The sequence below is a fragment of the Mytilus edulis genome, chromosome 9 (genome assembly GCF_963676685.1).
Source record: "Mytilus edulis chromosome 9, xbMytEdul2.2, whole genome shotgun sequence".
In the NCBI taxonomy this organism is placed as follows: Eukaryota; Metazoa; Mollusca; class Bivalvia; order Mytilida; family Mytilidae; genus Mytilus; species Mytilus edulis.
The window spans coordinates 37,843,043-37,863,784 of NC_092352.1; the positions used below are offsets into that span (position 1 = coordinate 37,843,043).

General features: G+C 31.6%; 2 protein-coding genes and 1 long non-coding RNA gene across 3 annotated transcripts; 2 read left to right on the forward strand and 1 right to left on the reverse strand.

Moving 5' to 3' along the window:
• Positions 1-1,286: 1,286 nt before the first annotated feature.
• Positions 1,287-4,268, reverse strand: LOC139488277 (uncharacterized). The gene is made up of 2 exons (XM_071273778.1): positions 4,119-4,268; positions 1,287-3,682 (listed from the first exon to the last, which is right to left on the reverse strand). Exons 1-2 carry the CDS (start codon positions 4,218-4,220, stop codon positions 2,567-2,569), a joined length of 1,218 nt encoding a protein of 405 aa, XP_071129879.1. The 5' UTR covers positions 4,221-4,268; the 3' UTR covers positions 1,287-2,566.
• Positions 4,269-6,130: 1,862 nt separating this feature from the next.
• Positions 6,131-9,403, forward strand: LOC139490310 (uncharacterized). The gene is made up of 3 exons (XR_011656276.1): positions 6,131-6,245; positions 7,566-7,688; positions 9,331-9,403. It is a non-coding gene; the product is annotated as an uncharacterized lncRNA (long non-coding RNA).
• A 2,377-nt stretch (positions 9,404-11,780) lies between these two features.
• LOC139489942 (uncharacterized) lies at positions 11,781-19,637 on the forward strand. The gene is made up of 5 exons (XM_071276790.1): positions 11,781-11,925; positions 13,746-13,886; positions 14,952-15,064; positions 17,766-17,901; positions 19,486-19,637. Exons 1-5 carry the CDS (start codon positions 11,871-11,873, stop codon positions 19,635-19,637), a joined length of 597 nt encoding a protein of 198 aa, XP_071132891.1. The 5' UTR covers positions 11,781-11,870.
• Positions 19,638-20,742: the final 1,105 nt, after the last annotated feature.

The window sequence follows — 20,742 nt, forward strand, 5'->3', positions numbered from 1 at the left end:
TTCCAACAATTTTGAAACTGACAATTTCGGTCAAGTTCACTTGGTCCGAGTACACAGTTATTTCGTAGTGCATTTCTTTTAGACAATAAATGAAAATTAAAAAAATCCCACCTGCGCTTTCTCAATAATAATTTTACAGTGTGTTGTACTACTCTTGAGACACATTATATCAAAATTATAGAAAACTTCATCAGCTTTAACTCAAAATATGGACAATTTTATGTTAAGGGGGTCTTGAAATCTTTTGACAGCTTCCGAAGTGCTAATTTTTTACCTTTTTTAGCTGGACCTAATCACTACTTTACATTAATATTTATGACCCAAATTTTTTTACTGTGTCATTTCACCCCCCAACTTGCTTTATGAGGCATAAGCCATGGAGAATTAAATTTGGAAGGGGTATAACAAAAATTGGCAAGTAACCCACTGTCCACACTAAGGACTATATTCATGGACAACGAAAATCGCAGGACGATAACTGTGTAATCGGACCTAATTGGATAGAAAAAGTTGACCAATTTTAATAAAACTTGGTATGACTAAAGCTTAATTTATTATAAGACTGCTTACAAAGTTTCATAGCAATAGGATATATATTATAGACAATATGATTAATTCTATATCCAAATTTGCGTGTTAAATTTAGACGTTAAAATTGAGAAATTTCAACTATTAACATTTGGGGCTTTTAAAATTTAAATATTGCAAAAAAATACTTTTAAAATGCCTTAATATATAATATATCATGAATTTAAAGCAATAGAGTACTCATTTGATATATCAGACTTAGCATAATTATTCAAAAGTCAAATTTATATGAGCCTGTGCTTAAAAATGGAGGTTTCCAATGAAGGGGTGCCTTACATGAAGATGTTATATTTTCCAGCAATTTTCAATTTGTGAAGCTTTTTGATTATAAACAATCCTTACATATGTACGGTAGTGTCACCTATATTCGTGGATATAAGACTATTCAAACGGAATGCGGTAAAACTAAAAAACAACCAATTGTTTTTTATGTCGATAATGTTACCTTAGAACTTCATTAAATTAATACAATTTAGTTTGATTCTTTCCGTTAGCTAGTTTATTTGATATGACCTACATTTCTAGTGTACACAAATCGGCATATGATGCCAAGTACGTCACCTATTTTCGTGGAAAAAGTTCGTTCTAAAAATAACACAAGAAGAACACACAGTATGGAAGCCCAGTGGTGAGCATAACATTGTTATTTCATTCAAGCATATTTGTGGACATGCTCAGTGCAGTGAAAACAAAAACAGTTTTCAAGACCAAGTATTTATTTATTTATTTTTTGAGACTGAAAACCTTACAAAAATCAAAGAAAAACAAAATGAAAAATAAAAGATGAAAAAATTCAGTTTTAAAAAATTAGTAAAATTATTAAAAGTAACAAAAATAGAATTAAAAGTTAATATTAACAATTATTTTTACTTACCTTTAATTAAAAAAAATATGCTTAAAGCCACAGTTCAGTCAATATATTTTTTTTCTTTCAGAATCATGATTAACTTTTTCAGTCCACAGAAGATAAAATCCATATTATAAAATCAAGCAAATGTTCACAACTTAAACATATCCAACTGTAAGTGTTAATAAAGAACCGTAGTTTAAATGTTAAATATAAATAACTGAAAACTGTCAAACTATTTACAAATTTATGTCATCATCATTATTCTTCAGTCTCTTTCTGTTTGCAGGGTAAGCCATGACATGGACAGTAAAATTTATCTGATCTGCGTAGGACGGAAACATCACAGCAAAATTTGAGATGAGTCCAATGATCACACTGTAGATATTCACATTTGGCCCATTGTGTGAATACAATGGAGATGCAATCTTGTAACTCCTTCGGCTGCCACATGTTGCAAACACAACACAAAGTGCTATCATCTTGATCATCTTCATCTGATATTGAGTCATCAGAAACGACTATGTTCTGCAGTCCTGATGGACCTGGTTGTTGAGACTCTTGTTGGTTAGGCCTTGGTTTCTTGTTTGTGGTTGTTGTAGTGACAGAAGGTGATGAATCATTTTGCTTTCGTTTAGTAGTTGTTTTCTTAGGATTTTGATTAACTTTAGGTTTTGTTGATTTATTGTTGGTTGTTGCCTTGGTCTTTGACTTTGATTGCTCAATGTATTCATTTATTTTTTCACGTGTCTCTGGTTCTGTTATGGCTTTTCCAGCTACTATCTTGTAGATGGAACGTCTTTCCTTTTTTGGTGGATTTCTTTTTGACAAATTTGTTATTTAGAATTGAAGAAAGCTGTATTTTCATCCGTTTTTTCCACAGTAATTTTTTCAGCAACATAAATTTGGATGCTTCCATTTTCAAGGTTTGATGATATAGGTTCTGTGTCAGCATTGATCTCTGAATTGGACATTACATTTACTGGTTCAGTCGTTATGTTTTCAATGGCAGGGATATCTTCAACTGTTGTACATGTATTTTCCTCTAGTCGGCTCTGTTTTTGCATGGCATCAGAAATTGAAAACAATGACTGATCAATAGCATCTCTATTTAATGGGTATATACCTGATTTACGGAAAGCAGACTGTAAATTTGTTGGAGAAAGAGTTGTAAGATTTGCAGGCAATAGAACATAAGTTGTACTTGTTAATTACAGATGAATTGGTGCGTTGGAATTTGTGACATTCGGAACTGTATATTCTTGCAAAGGGCCCAAAACAACCAACATCCATGGGCTGAAGAACATGGCTAGTATGAGGAGGCAAAACATACAAGATAATTTTTTTCTCAACTGCCCAATCAATTATATCCGGTGTTATGTGTGTCCTGTGACCATCATAGAGAAGAAGAGTATGTTTGTCTTGCATTCCAGTTACATATTTGATGAAATGAGTTTCCAGATATGACTGAAAAATCTCTGAATTGGACCATCCAGTTTCACTGACAGACCCATCAGCACCAGGTGTGGCCCCTTCTAACAACTCCTGTCTCATACGTTTACCAGCGAAAATGAAATACGGTGGAATTTGATGTCCTAAGGCGTTACCACATCCCATTACCGTTGTTGTTTGGCCTTTTTCTGAGGACAAGGTAGAGGGTACATACTCTGCAGATGCTACAACATTTGGGGGTTTATAGTTTGGTTGTAAACCCTTTTCGTCGACATTATAAATGCTCTGGGGCCTGTCTTTAAGCTCATATTTTTCCATTAAACGATCAAGTTCATCGAAGTACCTATATATTGATGTCCTTGATGTTGCCTTTGCTCGAAGCTCTGAGATGGTTTTGGGTCTCCATACTTTAAGTTCTGGCCATCTACCCATGAAGCCGTAAAACCATCTCAGAGAAAGATGCTTGTCATCTTTTCTTCTCATCCCCAAGTGGACAGCATACTCGGATCCAAGATCCACCACTTCAGTTCTAGTGTAAGCATAACCTACTGCACCCATTTCTTTTATGTGCTGAACCAATCTTGCCTCCTGTTCACAATCAAACACTGGTGGTGGTCCTGACTTGACATTGTCTACAGAGATGTGGCCCAATACACGATCTCTCAATGTCTGTTCAGGAAGACAATACTTCCTTGCAGCCTTGGCAACACTAAGCTTGTTGTCAGTGACATCTAGATAAGCATTAGTCAGTTTTGTTGGTGAATATGACTTATATTTCTGTCTTTTAAGTTGAACCTGTAAAATATTAAAAAAAATCACATTAATAATTTTGTGATACACAGAACAAACAAATTCAAAATACATTAAAATTATACAAATCCTCTATAAAACCTAGTTATCAACGCAAGTTGAATTTAATTGACAAAAACTTTGCTCAATAACTTCTTGGAAGTTCATTTGATGAAACAAAACTCATCTTTTATCGCTAAAATACATTGAAAACATTTACGATTATGACACTGATTGCGTTCCATAGATTTTTTTGGCCGACAGGGAATCTCCTTGTTAGTCACGTGATATTGTTCATTTGACAGTAGAGTAAACAGACGACACTTGGATTTGGGATTATAGCTTTGGAATAAATATATATGGGTCGATGGAAATCAGTCAAATTAGGTAATAAGTAAAATCCGCCATTTTGGTCATTAAATAAATAAGTAAACTGTCTTACCTTGCTAGAAAGTACGAGATTCATTTTTGTATGTTGACGTTGTAGGGATATCCTATAGCAATCAAAACATGCGAGTGATGACGTCATAACAATAACACGCATGCGAGATATTTAGGATTTCCGGAGGTCCACGAACTTATGTATCCACGAAATTATGTATTTAATGTACTTTAAATGGAAAGAAAACTTACAAATAACATATCATATTAGTTTAAACGAGTCTTAGGCCAAGTAAGACTAAAAAATAATGTAGGGTCAATTTAGGCCGTAGCACATATTTACATTTAAAAATGCATTTTGAAGCTATAGGAAATAAAAATTTGTGTCTTTTCTATAATTTCTATACTCAGGTGACATGATACAATAAATCTGAGCACAAAAAGGCTCTTACATTCAACTTTTTTAGCAGACAGTATGGTCTGATACAAAGATTTTTCACTTTTGAGTGAAAAACTTGCATGCAATTTTAGTCTCAACAGGCTTATATTTGAAGCACATGCAATCCTACAGAAGTAAAGAAAGATATTATGAGAAATGAAACAGGTACAAAAGACATTGCTAAGTGTTTTTTTTATAGAAATTTAGTGAGGTCTTTATTATGGACTTCAACTTTATGTGCCATGCTCCTTACATTTAACTTGATCCAAACAGGGCGTTAGACGAGGGTCATTTATACCACACATTTTGCTCATATTGTCTGAGATAATCTTCTTTTCTGTAGATTCAGAGTTCACAAATGAGTAATACAACTATATTAAAGCATAGAAACAGAAAAATTGACATATGAAAACATGTCAGATAGAAAGTCAGAATACCACTTATGCATCAAAATTGAAAAAATTATGAAATGTTTATTTTGACCATATAATGCTAAAATTGATCATTTTTGCAGAATTTCTATCAAATAAAAGTTTTATTCCTTTAGTTTTATGCTATTTGACAAATTGACACCATTAAATCATTCAGGGAAGATGCCACAGTACAGATGCTACATTTCCTGATTTCACCTCTTAGGTCCGAGTACACAGTTAATTCGTAGTGCATTTCTTTTAGACAATAAATGAAAATTAAAAAACTCCCACCTGCGCTTTCTCAAAAATATTTTAACAGTGTGTTGTACTACTTTTGGGACAAATTATATCAACATTATAGAAAAATTCATCAGCTCTAACTCAAAATATGGACAATTTTATGTTAAGGGGGTCTTGAAATCTTTTGACAGCTCCGAAGTGCTAATTTTTGACCTTTTTCAGCTGGACAGCTGGACCTAATCACTACTTTACATTAATATTTATGACCCAATTTTTTTTACAGTTTCATTTAACCGCCCAACTTGCTTTATGAGGCATAAAACACGTAGAAATAAATTTGGAAGGGGTATAACAAAAATCGGCAAGTAACACACTGTCCACACAAAGACTATAATCGTGGACAACGAAAATCAAAGGACGATAAATGTGTACTCGGACCACTTACGGTTTCTAGCTATCGATTTTAATTTTCTTCAAACAACTAAAACATTAGATAATTATCGTCATTAAAGGACAAAAGCTCTTACGAAAAGTTTACTGAATAAAGTAGATCTTGTCTTTCTGATAATTTTTTTATATTAATAGTTGCATTCTTTTTAAAAATTTGTTCAAAATGATAGCACAATTGCATAAACAAAGGTACATATCGCCAGTAAAAACAATAACTCCTCGAGGACAGTATTTGTTAATAAAAAAAAAGACAGTCTGCACACCTTGTCTTTCTGACATTCATGTCTCGGTTAAATTATATCTATCTTTTTTTTCGATTTCAAGATAAGACAATACTTGTAATTTAATGTAGATTGGAAGCGTACTTTCTCGTGTTCTTTTTTAAAACCCTTTTAAGATTTTAAACAATAATAGAAAACCATTGTCTTCAAGAGGTCGTAGTAATAGAACTCTTTGTTGTCGTCCTCATCATTATCCATTACGTTTTCTCTCAAATTGCGACTCAAATAAGATGTATTTATTATTTCAGATGAGACTGCCAACTTTCATAATGTGAAATGTTTATTACTCAATGAAAGTTTTCAGTATGTTCCGATGTCTTGTAATCTTAACTATTCAGCACTATGCGAGACCGGAAGTGAAAGAGGTAAGAACAACTTTTCTGAATATTTTTTACACTAAAGAATCTATCAATCTTTACTACAGTTAACAGTATAACAGTTTCATTTGACTTATAATTGCAATATGTGTATAAAACCTATTTGTAGATCTTGTTTTGTTGATAATATATGTTAATGAAAGTTCCTCTTTATCTAAAAAGTAAAATCACAAAAATACTGAACTCAGAGGAAAATTCAATCGAAAAGTCCCTAATCACATGGCAAAATCAAATGACAAAACACATCAAACGAATGGACAACAACTGTCATACACCTGACTTGGTACAGGCATTTTCAAATGTAAAAAATGGTGCATTGAACATGGTTTTATAGCGCTAAACCTCTCACTTGTACGACAGTCTCATCAAATTCCGTTATATTTACAATAATGCGTGAACAAAACAGACATAATAAATACAAATTTTGAATAAACATTGAACAAAAAAAATGTCTTCCTATGTGACGTTTGAATTTTCTGACGTCAAACAAGCAATGAATGTGTTTTTAATTTGATAGATGCTTTTATGTTTTATTGTTCAATTATTTATTATAAGATTGTAACACAGTGATGACTGCTTGTACCTATATTTTGACTATTTTAGGGACTTTACGATTGAATTTTCCTCGGAGTTCGTGATTTTACTATCAAAAAGATTTTACTTTTAACGAAGACATATGAATAATTGCCCTTTATTCTTTGTTACTGTCGATACTTAAATTTTCTAAAGGAGTAGGTTTAGTAAGACCCCTTTTTGACCCCGAAATATAGCAGTTTTACAAAATTAAGAAAATGTAATCGTTTAGCTATTTACTGGAAAGAACAATGCTTCTGCTACATAAATATGGGCTGTATTTGACAATACAATGCATATATATCGGGTACAAGCATCATTAAGTCATGCTAAATTACTGAAATCATCATAATTTTAGTATTTTAGTTAAATTTTAGACGGGTTCCGTCATAAATGAAAGTGGCCGCATTCATGTTCATTCATAATATTAAAATGTAAGTTGTATTTGATGATATTACATAACATATATAAAGGTTGAGGATGAACACGGATGCGGCCACTTTCAATTTTGACAAAAACCATCTAAAAAATTACGTTTTTTGGCATATTTGAAAGATTTTTCATACTTAGCTTAAGTCGGAGCGTTTTTAATGACTAAATCAGTTAAAATCTTTCACATAAACTAATTGGATCAATTGAAATAGACACGTGTTTAAAAAATGTCCAAAATCCTTCGTTAGATGAACCTGAAATTTGAGGCCAAAATCGACCCTGACCAACTCCTTTATTTAACAGATATCAATAGCATGAAAGATCGATCTAAAACTCAACAGAACATGACAGTTATCTCCTATGTCTCTACCACATCATCACCTGACACAAACCCATTGGTTCTATCAAATACGATTAAAGTCACAGGTATGATGTACAGCACACAAATTTTGAAGGAAAAATTGCCAAATACACATAGCCATATTTCCTTTGGTATAACATACCAAGTTGTAACATTGAATGTGTCTCATGAAAACACTATTAATTCGATTAATCGTTATCATAATCTCGTCGGTTTTTTATTCAGTTAACCTTAAGTCATATGAAACTTCAAATTAAAAAAATATGTATATGTAATTTTATAACTAAATGGATAGTTTATATTATAAAACTCTAATGTACATCTACTTTTTTCTCACAAAAATTCTATATTTTTTTACAAATTTAGAAGATGTTGACTTTTTTTAATTTCTTGCTTCCAGCAAACAATTCGCTGACATATTTTCTGTATATGCAGTTACCTCGTCGTGACCTTTCCCGTAAAACTTCGGTGATTGCAATACGCAAGTGCGAATGAAAAAAACAAACGTTAACATCGCTCTTTCATCAAGATAAACTATATCTTATTGTACCTGTTGTACACGTGTTACCTGAATATCCATACGTCTTTTTTTATTGTTTACAAAAGGATGACAATCGTTAAACTTCGGCTTCTAAACACACACACGACCTTTAATTAGCTGCCGTTTTTTCAAAACAACACGGACCGATTGAAATATTTATTGACGATTATACCAAATGCATGCGAAAAAAAATTGATAGCATCGTGCTCAGACGACTAAGTTTATGATATATGTATGCATTGGTTCAAGAATTTGATTAACATTATTTTTCACCGGTCACACGTTTCATATGACTTCAATGTAACCAAATACATCACATTACCAGAATATACAAGTCATGACTTAACACTTTTAGCGGTAATGATATATGGATTGTTTTCTATACGGTAAATCTGGCTTAACTTGACATTTAAGGAAGTAAGTATTCTGCAAGCTATACTCGGTGTTATGTGTTTTCATGATATGCATCCTACTAGATGAAGACTATTAACCAATGAGGCAACACCCCATCAAATATATATATAAAAGCATTAGATGTCTATATCGGGCTTAAACGAATACCAAAAAGTGTATGGCTTTGTGTAATTAAAAGACAAAATCAAAAAAACATTTTAAAATAAACTCCAACGATCTGAACTTTTGCGTCAACTTTAAATAAACACTGAAATCTAACTCAATGCATCTTATAATTAGGGATTGCTGTTGATTATTCAGTCGTTTTTCTTTTCGCCATGATATTTCTATTAACCACATCACATTATTTATAAGCCTGTTCCAAATAAGGAGCCTATAATTCAGTGGTTCTCGTTTGTTGCTATTTATCATATATAAATTTGCGTTCATTATTTTGGTCATAAATCAGGCCGTTAGTTTTTCTCGTTTGAATTGTTTTACATTTATCATTCCCGGTCCTGTCAAAGTTGACTATAAGATAAAGGTATTGATAATTGTTAAAGGCCGTAAGGTGACCTGTAGTTGTTAAATTCTATGTTATTATCAAACATACCACATCTACTTATTATCTAATCCAACAGTAACTCGAATATAGTAGTTTAATAACATACACAATATATTCAATATAACCATTTGAAAAAAAGATGCATACAATGTAAATTTTTATATTATTGATATAGTTTTGTTGTGACTACATGTTTTTTCTCTCTCAGTTATTACCATTGTTGGCTCCTTGATAACTGTTGGTATAGCGGTAGTTGTGATTCTGTTTCTTTATGAAAGAAAAAGGTAAATATGATATTCAGTGGTATTTATATGTTCAACTAGGATGTTTATAAGCTTTGATCGTATGTGCGCGTGTGAAATGTAAAGCATGTCTATATCTGATCTATTGATTAATTCTTCCTATCATTCAGTGGTTAACATTTCGTGCATTTTCGGAGCATGAACAAATTTGATTTAAATCTAATAAATAGGTTCCAAAGACTACTCTGAGCGATATATTTGCGGTAATTGGTTACCATTAATAGGAAGCCAGAAAGGGGACAGAAATTGTGATTTGCAATAGGAAATCTGGGAACCTATCAAATATATGCGATGGTTATAGTAAGAGAACATTGCACTAAACCTTAACAATGCATCAGATTTAATGAAATTTAACTTCGGCCTAATAAAAAATTGAAAACAACACGTTTAATAATTTTATGCATCCGAAGCGCTTTTCTGGATTTACCTTCATCAGAAACGCTCGAAGCCAAACATTTGAAATCCGAAGATATATAAGTACCGAAACCGTTGAAGAGCTACAGACACATGTGTATGACAAAAAAATACCTAAAATAGATAGCCAAATTCATCTAAAGTCAACTTTGACTGAGGGATAAGCTGCGTATTATCCAAACTGATGAATATTTCGGGAAAGGAGAGTTTATATTTAAATATCGTTCATCGACATGTATATGCTTAATACATGTTCACACCGTATGTACTTTCTGAATGTAAATGTGTATACTTATAATAGTCAAATACTATAACACGTTCACAGCTGTGTTTTCATTTATATGCTCAGAATAAGTGAGTTCAGAAAACTTTTTATTTTCTTATTTCAGGAAACGAATCATATCTTATTCACGTAATTCTGCTTTCGGTGCATTAAGTAGATCTGTTGAAGGAGAACACACAATGCAAATGTTAAGTAGTAACAACCGGTAAAGTAACAGAACAAACGAAGTACCATTTATTCTACAGTAAACAAAGCGGTCTGGCAAAGTTTCGGTCAGTAATTATCGGGACCCTGTTGATATTGATAATCAAAACAAAGACTAGATTTCAATATGCGAAAGGATTTAAAAGAAGTGCATAATGACTACGATATTCAATTGTATATACGAACATCTTCTCCTTGTCAATGACGACGGTTCGAAAATTTTGAAAAAACCGGACTTACAAAGTTTACGAAAAATTTGAAAGAAGCATATAAGAATTACTCTCTGCCATATGATTCACTTGCTCACCCTATTGCTGTTAGTAAAGATGATACAAAACTACAGTTCAAATCACGACCTTAAGTGGCGACGAAAGATGAAAAACACAACCATGCTGCATACTGAGATACTGCAATAGTGCATGAAAACTTCTTATAGACGTACCAAAACATTCCAGTAATCTCTAAATAATCGATTCCCGGTAGAAAAAATGCTACTATCATAAAAAGTCATACTCTTTGTGCTCTCTCTAATTTGAACAAGAGTGGTCTTTCTTTGTGTGGTATTCATTGCATAGTTTTGTTTGTAATTTATATACTTTTATATTAGATTTAATTAGAATGAAATATATGTATTTAATTTTGATTATGATGATTCCGCCTTTAATAGAAATATTCCACTCTTTCTTATTTTTCTTTCTCTGTGGTATTTTATACAGAACTGCTGTATAAGCAAGACTTATATTTCAAATAAACTAATTAGTCCTGACCAAATTGATTTAATACTACAAATGGTTACAGAAGCCGGGATACGGTACCGGTATTTGATGTATTCAACTAATTAACAAATGTCAAAATTATCAATAAAATATGATTTACTATGAAAAAAAGCAAACTTCCATTTTAATTTTGTATTACTAACAAATAATACAAAATTGAGCTGTTGAATTGCTTTTCATAAGGGATGTAAATTTCCTTAGAGTTTGATCGGTATTTTTGTTCTTTTCATATTTAGAGACAAGTGTCTCTTTTGATTTCTGTTGGAGCTCGGTTCTATAAAAAAAATATGCCACAAGAAAACACCTTTAAATTCTATCTTTCAAATTTAAATATTATAATGAAAATATTTTTTGTTTTGCTTTTCATATTACCAATATTATAAAGTTGTCATATATATGTCAATGAGACGCCAAAGTGACCATACAAAAAAGCATTGTTGACACCAAACAGTTCAAAACCAGTTTTTGTCTGAAAAAAATTATGCCATTTGCAATTTTCAAATATGACTGCACTGAGGTTTCACTTTTGAGGAAATATTTTTTTTCAACGAAATGAAGTTTGATTAAAAAAACAGCTAACAATGTTATAAAATTTTCCGGTTATTGTTTAATATGAAGTATGAACTAAGGACTCTTGTCGGGGAATTCAGTCTGATAAAATTTTTGAAAATCATTGGTTTAGAAATAGATTGGCATTATGATATACACATAAGAAGACGTGGTGATTGCCAATGTGACAACTGTTCAAATGAAGTGGATGTAAGCAATTATGATGTTTATCATACATTTATTGGAGTTGTTCTTATTTTCTGTGGTATATGAAGGTATTTATCTTTTATTAAAGCACTTAGACATACTTTCAACAAAACGGGAAGATGTACAATAGCTAGACATTAATGTGTTTGAATGACCTCTTAGGCATAGGTTGCATTAGTTGTATTTGTCAAAACCTTTCGGTATCTGATGTACAGTAGTTGTCGTCTGCTTATGTAGTTCATATATTTTTCTCGTTTCTTCGTTTTATTAAGATTAGACCGTTGGTTTTCTCGTTTAAATGGTTACACTAGTATTTTTTGTGGTCCTTTATAGGTTGCTGTTAGGAATGAACCAAGGCTCAGTGTTGAAGGCCGTACGTTAACCTATAGTGGTTTACTTTTATATATATAATTGTTACTTGGATGAAGAGTTGTCTTATTGGCACTCATACACATCTCTCTTTATCTATTTGGGTCATCAAAGCTCTACGTATTCGTACTTTTTTTTTGCTTTTTTACTTTGAAATTCAAGCGTCATTAATGAGTATTTTTGCAGACGAAAAGCCCGTCTGGCGTATAAAATTTATATCCTGCATTGGTTTCCATAATGATTTTTTTAATACTCGTAACGGATAACAGTCCATTGCATTACACGCCAGAAAACAATTGCAATCCCGTGAAAACATGGTATGGTATAATGGCTACAAATTGTTACAACAAACAGTTGACACCGAGTTATGTCTCGCCTGTTGGCATTAAATTAAACAAAAGATAATCCGATGAACAGCAATATATTTTTTTATTCAAAGTCGTACAGACAGTCGTGTACATTTAAAACATATATTCCTTTATACTATAAGTAGTTCCTTTCAAACTAACTCTACAGAAAACTTAACATTGACATAACTAATATAATCTATTCAAAATCCCTGGATCATGTCCTAGGCCACAGTGCATCAACATAATCGTCAGACTGATGTGTACTGATAGTAATGCAACATTAAAAAAATGATTGACCAATCAACCTTACTTAAACAGAAAACTTAACAATGTAAATTGCTTTTTAATTTAAAGTTACTAGATCATGATCTAGGTGGCAGGTCTTTAAATAGTCGTCAAACTAATATATTTGGATAGTATTGCAATTTTGAACAAAAAATCATTGATCCATCGATATCACAAGTAGTGCTTATTAAACTAGCTTAAGCAGAATACTAAACAAATGCTGACGCCGTTGTTGAAATATTCCTATGTCGCCCTTTCCGTGAAATTCGTCCCAGGTGTTTTCATGCATAATAGACATGCATGCCTATGTAAAAAAAACAATAGCAAAACGGATATCTAAACATTTTTACTGTTGGGACGGAGAAGTTCAGGCATTTACATTTACTATATACCGGACAACTTTTGCGACTTTATTTTCATTGATTTAACACAAGATAGTTTTGCCCTCTCGCCATTTTTCCCAAATTCGTTACGTTTTGTAAAGTTTTCTTTTAATTTGATGATATAGACTTGAAAGCGGAATTTCAAATGCAGCTACGGGATTGGATAATTCACATCAACTAAAGCTTAAACACTTTTCTTTAGAACCTAATTAAGATCCCAGTGGGGGATAAGATAAATATATTTTGAATATGGACGCTAAAACAGATGGCCTACTTTGCAAAGTCTTATGGTCTCGACACTTCAACGACCCATGCAATTATTGAGATCTACGTACTTTATGTTTGTCAAAGTATCTGTCTTTAGAAAATACATATTCTATTTTCAATTACAGTCTATATTTTCAGCCCTTTATACTAAGAAAACAATTACCTGTTACGTATTTAGCATGTCACCTTATAATACGTTCAATAATTTATAATTTTCTGTATGAATACACGTAGGTTCTGTTGTGGCTACAAGCAAAGGACTAATGAATTTCAATGTCTGTAAAAGGAGCACACCAATAAAAAGTAACAAACCAAATGTTACAAATGTCTTGGATTATGATTTGTTTTTACAGATGCCACTGATGTCGCATAAAGGTAAGTTACGCATACTATCTGGCTTTAAATATTTTTTTTTTTTCTAAATGCATAAGAGGAGTTAAAGATACCAGAGGGACAGTTAAACTCATAAATCGAAAAAAAAACTGACAACGCCATGGCTAAAAAAAAATACAAAGACAAACAGACAAATAATAGTGCAAACGTTTTGCGATGTTTATGTGTTGAAGATTGTACGCTAGTGTATGGTGTCTGGTTCTATATCCTTCATCATTATCATAATTACAACAAGCGTAATTACATGTTGAGTTTTACCAGTCATACAAGGACTGCCAACCCTACCGAACTAAATGTGTCTCCTTCGAGCTGGTTCGCTTTGCTTAACCTTTAATCTTATTTGAATGTTTGTTCTTTTTGGGGATGTTTCTTACTTTGAATCATGGTCTATTTTGTCTTCGTGTTATTTTATCTTGTTTGATTTTGTAAAATAACAAAAATCAATAAAAATATGTTTCGAAGTGTATATTATAGAATACACTGAAATATGACGAAATACACAAGTACGTCCCTCGGATATCTGTACGACGAATTTCTTTTCAAATTGTAAATAAGTACTTCTAAAATTATTTTGAAATATGATTTTTAGACGGAAAACGGAATTCGCCTTTTTGAAATAACCAATGACTGTTTTGACGGTAGCGGAAAAACATGTCAGAAATTAAGATCGAATTATTTTTTAACGTAGAAACATATATTCATTTTTAGATTTCGGGCTGTGTCTGCATGAGGTCAAAGTATCATTACCTTATTCTGAACAAAAATCAATATCGCCTTTTCAAAACTCATTCAGAGTTGACATCTTTGGTTGCAATTAAAATTAAATAATATCTGATAGATCGGCCTTTAATTTTTACGTAAATGTTTATCTTTCATTTATTCTTTAAAGAATGATATTGTACACAAAAATTTGTAAACATTTCTTTGCACATAAAGAAATTTATTTCTTAATAAACTGTTTTGTTATGTAAATTTAAAGATGATATAGATGCTAAAACTTGTATTATACTTGAATAGGTTGTAATTCATCTTCATTTCAAAATTCAGGTTGTTTTTATGATAAAGGTTCATGGGACGCAACTGCTATTTATAGGATCGATTGGGACATAACATCATCCTGCTCCTGCAAATGTTGGAAAACCGAGTTTTTTGCATTAAGGGTAATGTATAATGCATAGTCGCATTAAGAACTGGATCCATATTTAATTTTTTAACAAGTATTTTGTTGTCTTTTTCTGATATGGGGATTTTGAAAGGGATTTTGTAAAGCTCAGACATCATTTATATTTTGATATGAGCGTCACTGATGCGTCTTATTCAGACGAAACGCGCGTCTGACGTACTAAATTATAATCCTGGTACCTATGATAACTAATTATATATGCATGTTGGAAAAACGAGTTCTTTGCGTAATTAAGGGTAATGTATGATGCATATATAGAAACATTAAAACTAGAACCATCTTTCTTTTAATGTTATCTACATGGTATATTTTATTTTGAGTTTTTTTTTTGCTATGGCAAAAAATGTGATTTTGATAGGGATCAGCTCCAGACATCATTTATATATTTATATAAACCGAAATTAAAACCATCGTCATTATCAGATTTTAATTAAATGAATAATTATTTACAAGTGCATGATATTTTCCCCCAAACACACTCTCGTCAACGTTTGAACTCGAGCGAGGAGTGTGTTTTTTTGTATGAATTTATATGAATATACAAATGATATCTGATAGTGTTTTAGATATAATTTTATAAAAATGCGATGAAACCTTATATTTCAATATTTGGAATTTTGCCCTGAATGCTCGTAATATTACATTTTCTTCGGTTGAGGGTATTTTTTAAGCATCTGAACTTGATTCTTTTTAAGACTATTATACTTCATCTATGACAACTGAAGTTATAAATTGTACTAATGAACACATGATAACTGTTATGATGTAAATTTACCCTGAATAAAATCACCTTTGACTTAAGCTCATAGTAGTGCTTCAACTTTTAAAGTTTAAAAAGTGAAATCAGAAAAATACTGAACTTTGAGGAAAATTCAAAACGGAAAGTCCCTAATCAAAAGGCAAAATCAATAGCTTAAACAAATCACACAAATTCTAAGCTACTTGAAGTGAAAGAGGGATGTTCGGTATCAAATTTAAAAGCAAACCTACAATCTGTATAAACAAACAATCAATCATTGACGACCTGCAAAATAGACATAACATTAATATACCATTGAATCGTCTATCAGTTTATCAACAGTCTTTTTTTTTCATCTTCTATTACATTGTGGAATTAATTAGATTTGCATATTCGTCAAATTCCTACTTTTTCTTCTTTCAAGCTACAACTGCAACAACTGTATTTTCATAATGTAAAACCTCCTAGGTACTATTTTTATGGAGATAGACTGCTATCTATATTACATGCAAGGCTAAGCAACAAGTGCAGTGCACTTAGCGCAGATTTAAACAAGGCCAATTTAGTACATGATGCAAATTGTGCATGTGGTTACAATAGTGTAAGTGTTAAACACTATTAATTATATTGTAATAACTTTGCATCGCAAAGAAATGTTATGCTTACTGAACTGGCCCACTTAGACATTCCTGTTACAATTGATTTGTTATTGTTTGGTAATGACAACTTAGATACAAAAGACAATTTTGTAATATTTTCTGTAGTACATAAATATATAAAAGAAACTCAACGTTTCTCACTCTGATAACAACCTTGCTGGTTATTGTTTTATTTACTAGTCTACAGTACAGACGATGCATTGTTCGAATGATCGATTTCTTGTTCATAACGGTTAACATAATGTTTCGCTTCAATGGATTTCAATTATTGAAGTTAATACAAAAACGATACTTACATTAAATCTATGTTCTTGTCATCCCTTAATCCGTATTTTTTAACGTCAGAATTTAATGTCCGTATCACAATTGTATATATTCACAATATTGCACGTTATTTTTTTCAACTTATACAGGTAAATATTATAGAAAGTCATTGAAAAACACACTAGTAACAGCAGGTGTTTCCCCTTTAGACCGATCGTTTGGGTGTGTTTGATTATTCAAAATAAGAAGGTTTATATCCATTGAGCCGTTTCTATTTTTTTTTTTTTTTTTTTTTGTATAAATTTTATAATAACAATAGTTGTGATCTATTTAATTATTTTTCCTGCCTTCATGCTTATTAGAAAATTACAAATTTATGTAATGTGCTATAGAAATATAATGTATATTCATGTATATTATGGAGAAGACGGAATTAAGTTGAAAAACTTGTGTCTAATCCATTTGTTTTGAACAATAAAATATGTTTAAACAAAACATTGACGACAAGATCAATTATGCTGAAATCGAATGAAGTTAGAAAAAGTTCCAAGACAGAGTGCACGTGGGTCGCCATGTTAAGTTTGAAAAATTAAAAACCAAAGTGCTGTCAATATTATTAATTTAAATTATTTTGGAATATATTACAAATTAGACAAATTTCACCATATTATTGTTATCAAATAGAACGTTAGATCTTACATTACTGTGTTATCATTGATTGCCTAAACGATGATATACAATTTATATTGAAACATCAATTCCTATTTGATCTGATAATGATATACGGTTTCATACATAATCATACTTCTCAGTTTTCTTATGAGTGTTCTTAAAACTGGCAAATATTTTACAATACAAATCATTATATGCATATTTTTCAAACACCTATGAAATTTGGTATTGTAAATAATCAATCCCCATTTCCATTCCCAATTTTATTTTTGTTTGTTATCAAAACATTTTATTTATACACTTGTACGTTTCAACATACACTAATTCAATATAATTTATTTTAGGGACACCAATGTGCTTGCTTAAAAACTTTATGGAATTTAATTGAAACAGATATTAACAACTGCAATCACACTTGCTTTGGGTCAAAGAAAGATCCATGCGGAGCCGCACATGTATCTACAGTTTATGAACATACAGGTATGGGTCTCTTCTCTCAAAATGTTATCATGAACTACCATCGGTCGGTTTCATGTTTTGTTTGGATTTGAATCTGTATATGATACCCAAACTGCTACAGTGTCCTGATAAACACAGCTATGTTACTGGACATGTCAAATGCTCTAAAAAAAAGTATTATTGCTAATGAGACAACTCTCCACCAGAAACAACATAACACAGAAATTAACACATACATTTCATCGTAGCCTTCAACAATGAGCAAAGCCGTTACCACATATTCAACAATAAAAAGCCCCGAAATGATAATGTAAAACAATTCAAACGAGAAAAATAACTGACTAATTTGTGTACAAAAAATGAACGAAAAACTAATATATAACACATAAACAAACGACAACTCTGAATTACAGGCTCCTGACTTTGGACAGGCACATACATACAGAATTTGGTGGGGTTAAACATGTAAGAAGGATCCCAACCCTTCCGTGACCTGGGAAAGTGGTATAACAGTACAACATAACAACGAACAATATAAATCAATTGAAAAAGGCTTAACTCATCAGAAGGATACAAATACAAATACTACACAGAGTGGACGTGGCCGGGTACTTGTATATCTCAACAACAAAATTACAATAAGTACAGATCTGAGAAAACTCGTAGTTACTGACCGCTAGTTCTAAAAACTAATACAAAAAGTCATGCATTGAAGACTAAATTATCAATCAGGACACCTCCACTTTTCAATTTCTTAACACTTGTTATTGTGAATCTATCTGCTTTAGGGGATATGTAAATCAGTTAATTCACGAAAAAAAGATATAGTTCCTAACTTGTTTTACATTAATTTAAAAAAAAAAGCCATTTGCCAATGTAATAAAAAAAATAACTAATTAAAGAACTCAAATATCGAAAAATATTCAACTCGTGACCGAATAACACTGATAATTAACGCATGCGCTACGCATATTCTTTTTATTACATTGGCAAATGGCTTTTTTTTTTAAATTAATGTAAAACATGTTAGGAACTATATCTTTTTTTCGTGAGTTAATGTGTTGTTCGGTCATTCGTTGAATATTTTTCTCTATTTAAATTCTTCCATTGGTTATTCTATAAATAACATATTTTATATAGTTGGTGATTCGTTCCTTTATAACTATACGTTAGTATGCGCCCCTAGTACCTTCTGCCTAATTTTTTTTTTTAATTTAAGAATTTCAAAGATTCGTGGAAGATACCAAGGAGACATTTTTTATTCTAGATTATTCAATTGTATCTGTTGTATGCCAAACAAAACATTGGTAGATTCGACATTTAGCGTTTGTTATTTCTTTTTCAAGACCTAAAAGTAAGGGTAAAGTATCCCCCCTCGTGGAGTTAACAGTAAATCCTTTACAATGTATAGGCTAAAATTTTAACAAATTTTATACTTAATACAAAAACCTGCACCGGATGTATGAAATTTCATCTTTTTACAATAAGACTCGTTCAGAAGATACTATCGGTGACATGCAGATTAAAATCATGATGATAAATAAGGTATGTTATTGTTTATACTGATATGACTGTTACTTAAATCTTTTATGTTTTTTATGAAAGTGAGAACAATACCAACAAACACCAATGTGCAACCAAAGTCTACCACTCATCATAACATTATCTCTAAGATATCTACATCAGCATTAGATACAGGTAAGATGTCGAGTTCTAACTACACATATACACAAACTCATCATAGATACCAGGACTAAAATTTTATATATACGCCAGACGCGCGTTTCGTCTACAAAAGACTCGTCAGTGACGCTCGAATCCAAAAAAGTCTTTTAAAAAAAAGCCAAATAAAGTACGAAGTTGAAGACCATTGAGATCCAAAATTCTTAAAAATGTTGCCAAATACAGCTAAGGTAATCTAGGCCTGAGGTAGAAAAGCCTTAGTATTTCAAAAAATTTAGAATTTTGTAAACAGTTAATTACTAAATATAACAATATCAATGATAATTCATGTCAGCACAAAAAGTGCTGACTACTGGGCTTGTGATAACCTCGAGGAAATAAATCTCCACCAGCAGTGGCATCGACCCAGTGGTTGTTAATAAACTCATCATATATACCAGGACTAAATTTTATATATACGCCAGACGCGCGTTTCGTCTACAAAAGACTCGTCAGTGACGCTCGAATCCAAAAAAGATAAAAACAGCCAAATAAAGTACGAAGTTGAAGAGCATTGAGATCCAAAATTCCTAAAAGTGTTGCCAAATACAGCTAAGGTTATCTAGGCCTGAGGTAGAAAAGCCTTAGTATTTCAAAAAATTCAAAATTTTGTAAACAGTTAATTTAAATATTACAATATCAATGATAATTCATGTCAGTACAAAAAGTGCTGACTACTGGGCTTGTGATACCCTCGGGGAAATAAATCTCCACAAGCAGTGGCATCGACCCAGTGGTTGTAAATAAACTCATTATATATAACAGGACTAAATTATATATATACGCCAGACTCGCGTTTCGTCTATAAAAGACTCGTCAGTGATGCTCGAATCCAAAAAAGTTTTAAAAAAAAAAAGAAAAAAAAAAGCCAAATAAAGTACAAAGTTGAAGAGCATTCAGAACAAAAATTCCTAAAAGTGTTGCCAAATACAGCTAATGTAATCTATGTTTGAGGTAGAAAAGCCTTAGTATTTCAAAAAAATAAAAATTTTGTAAACAGTTAATTTATGAATATAACAATATTAATGATAATTCATGTCAGCACAAAAAGTGTTGACTACTGGGCTTGTGATACCCACGGGAAAATAAATCTCCATCAGCAGTGGCATCGACCCAGTGGTTGTAAATAAACTCATCATA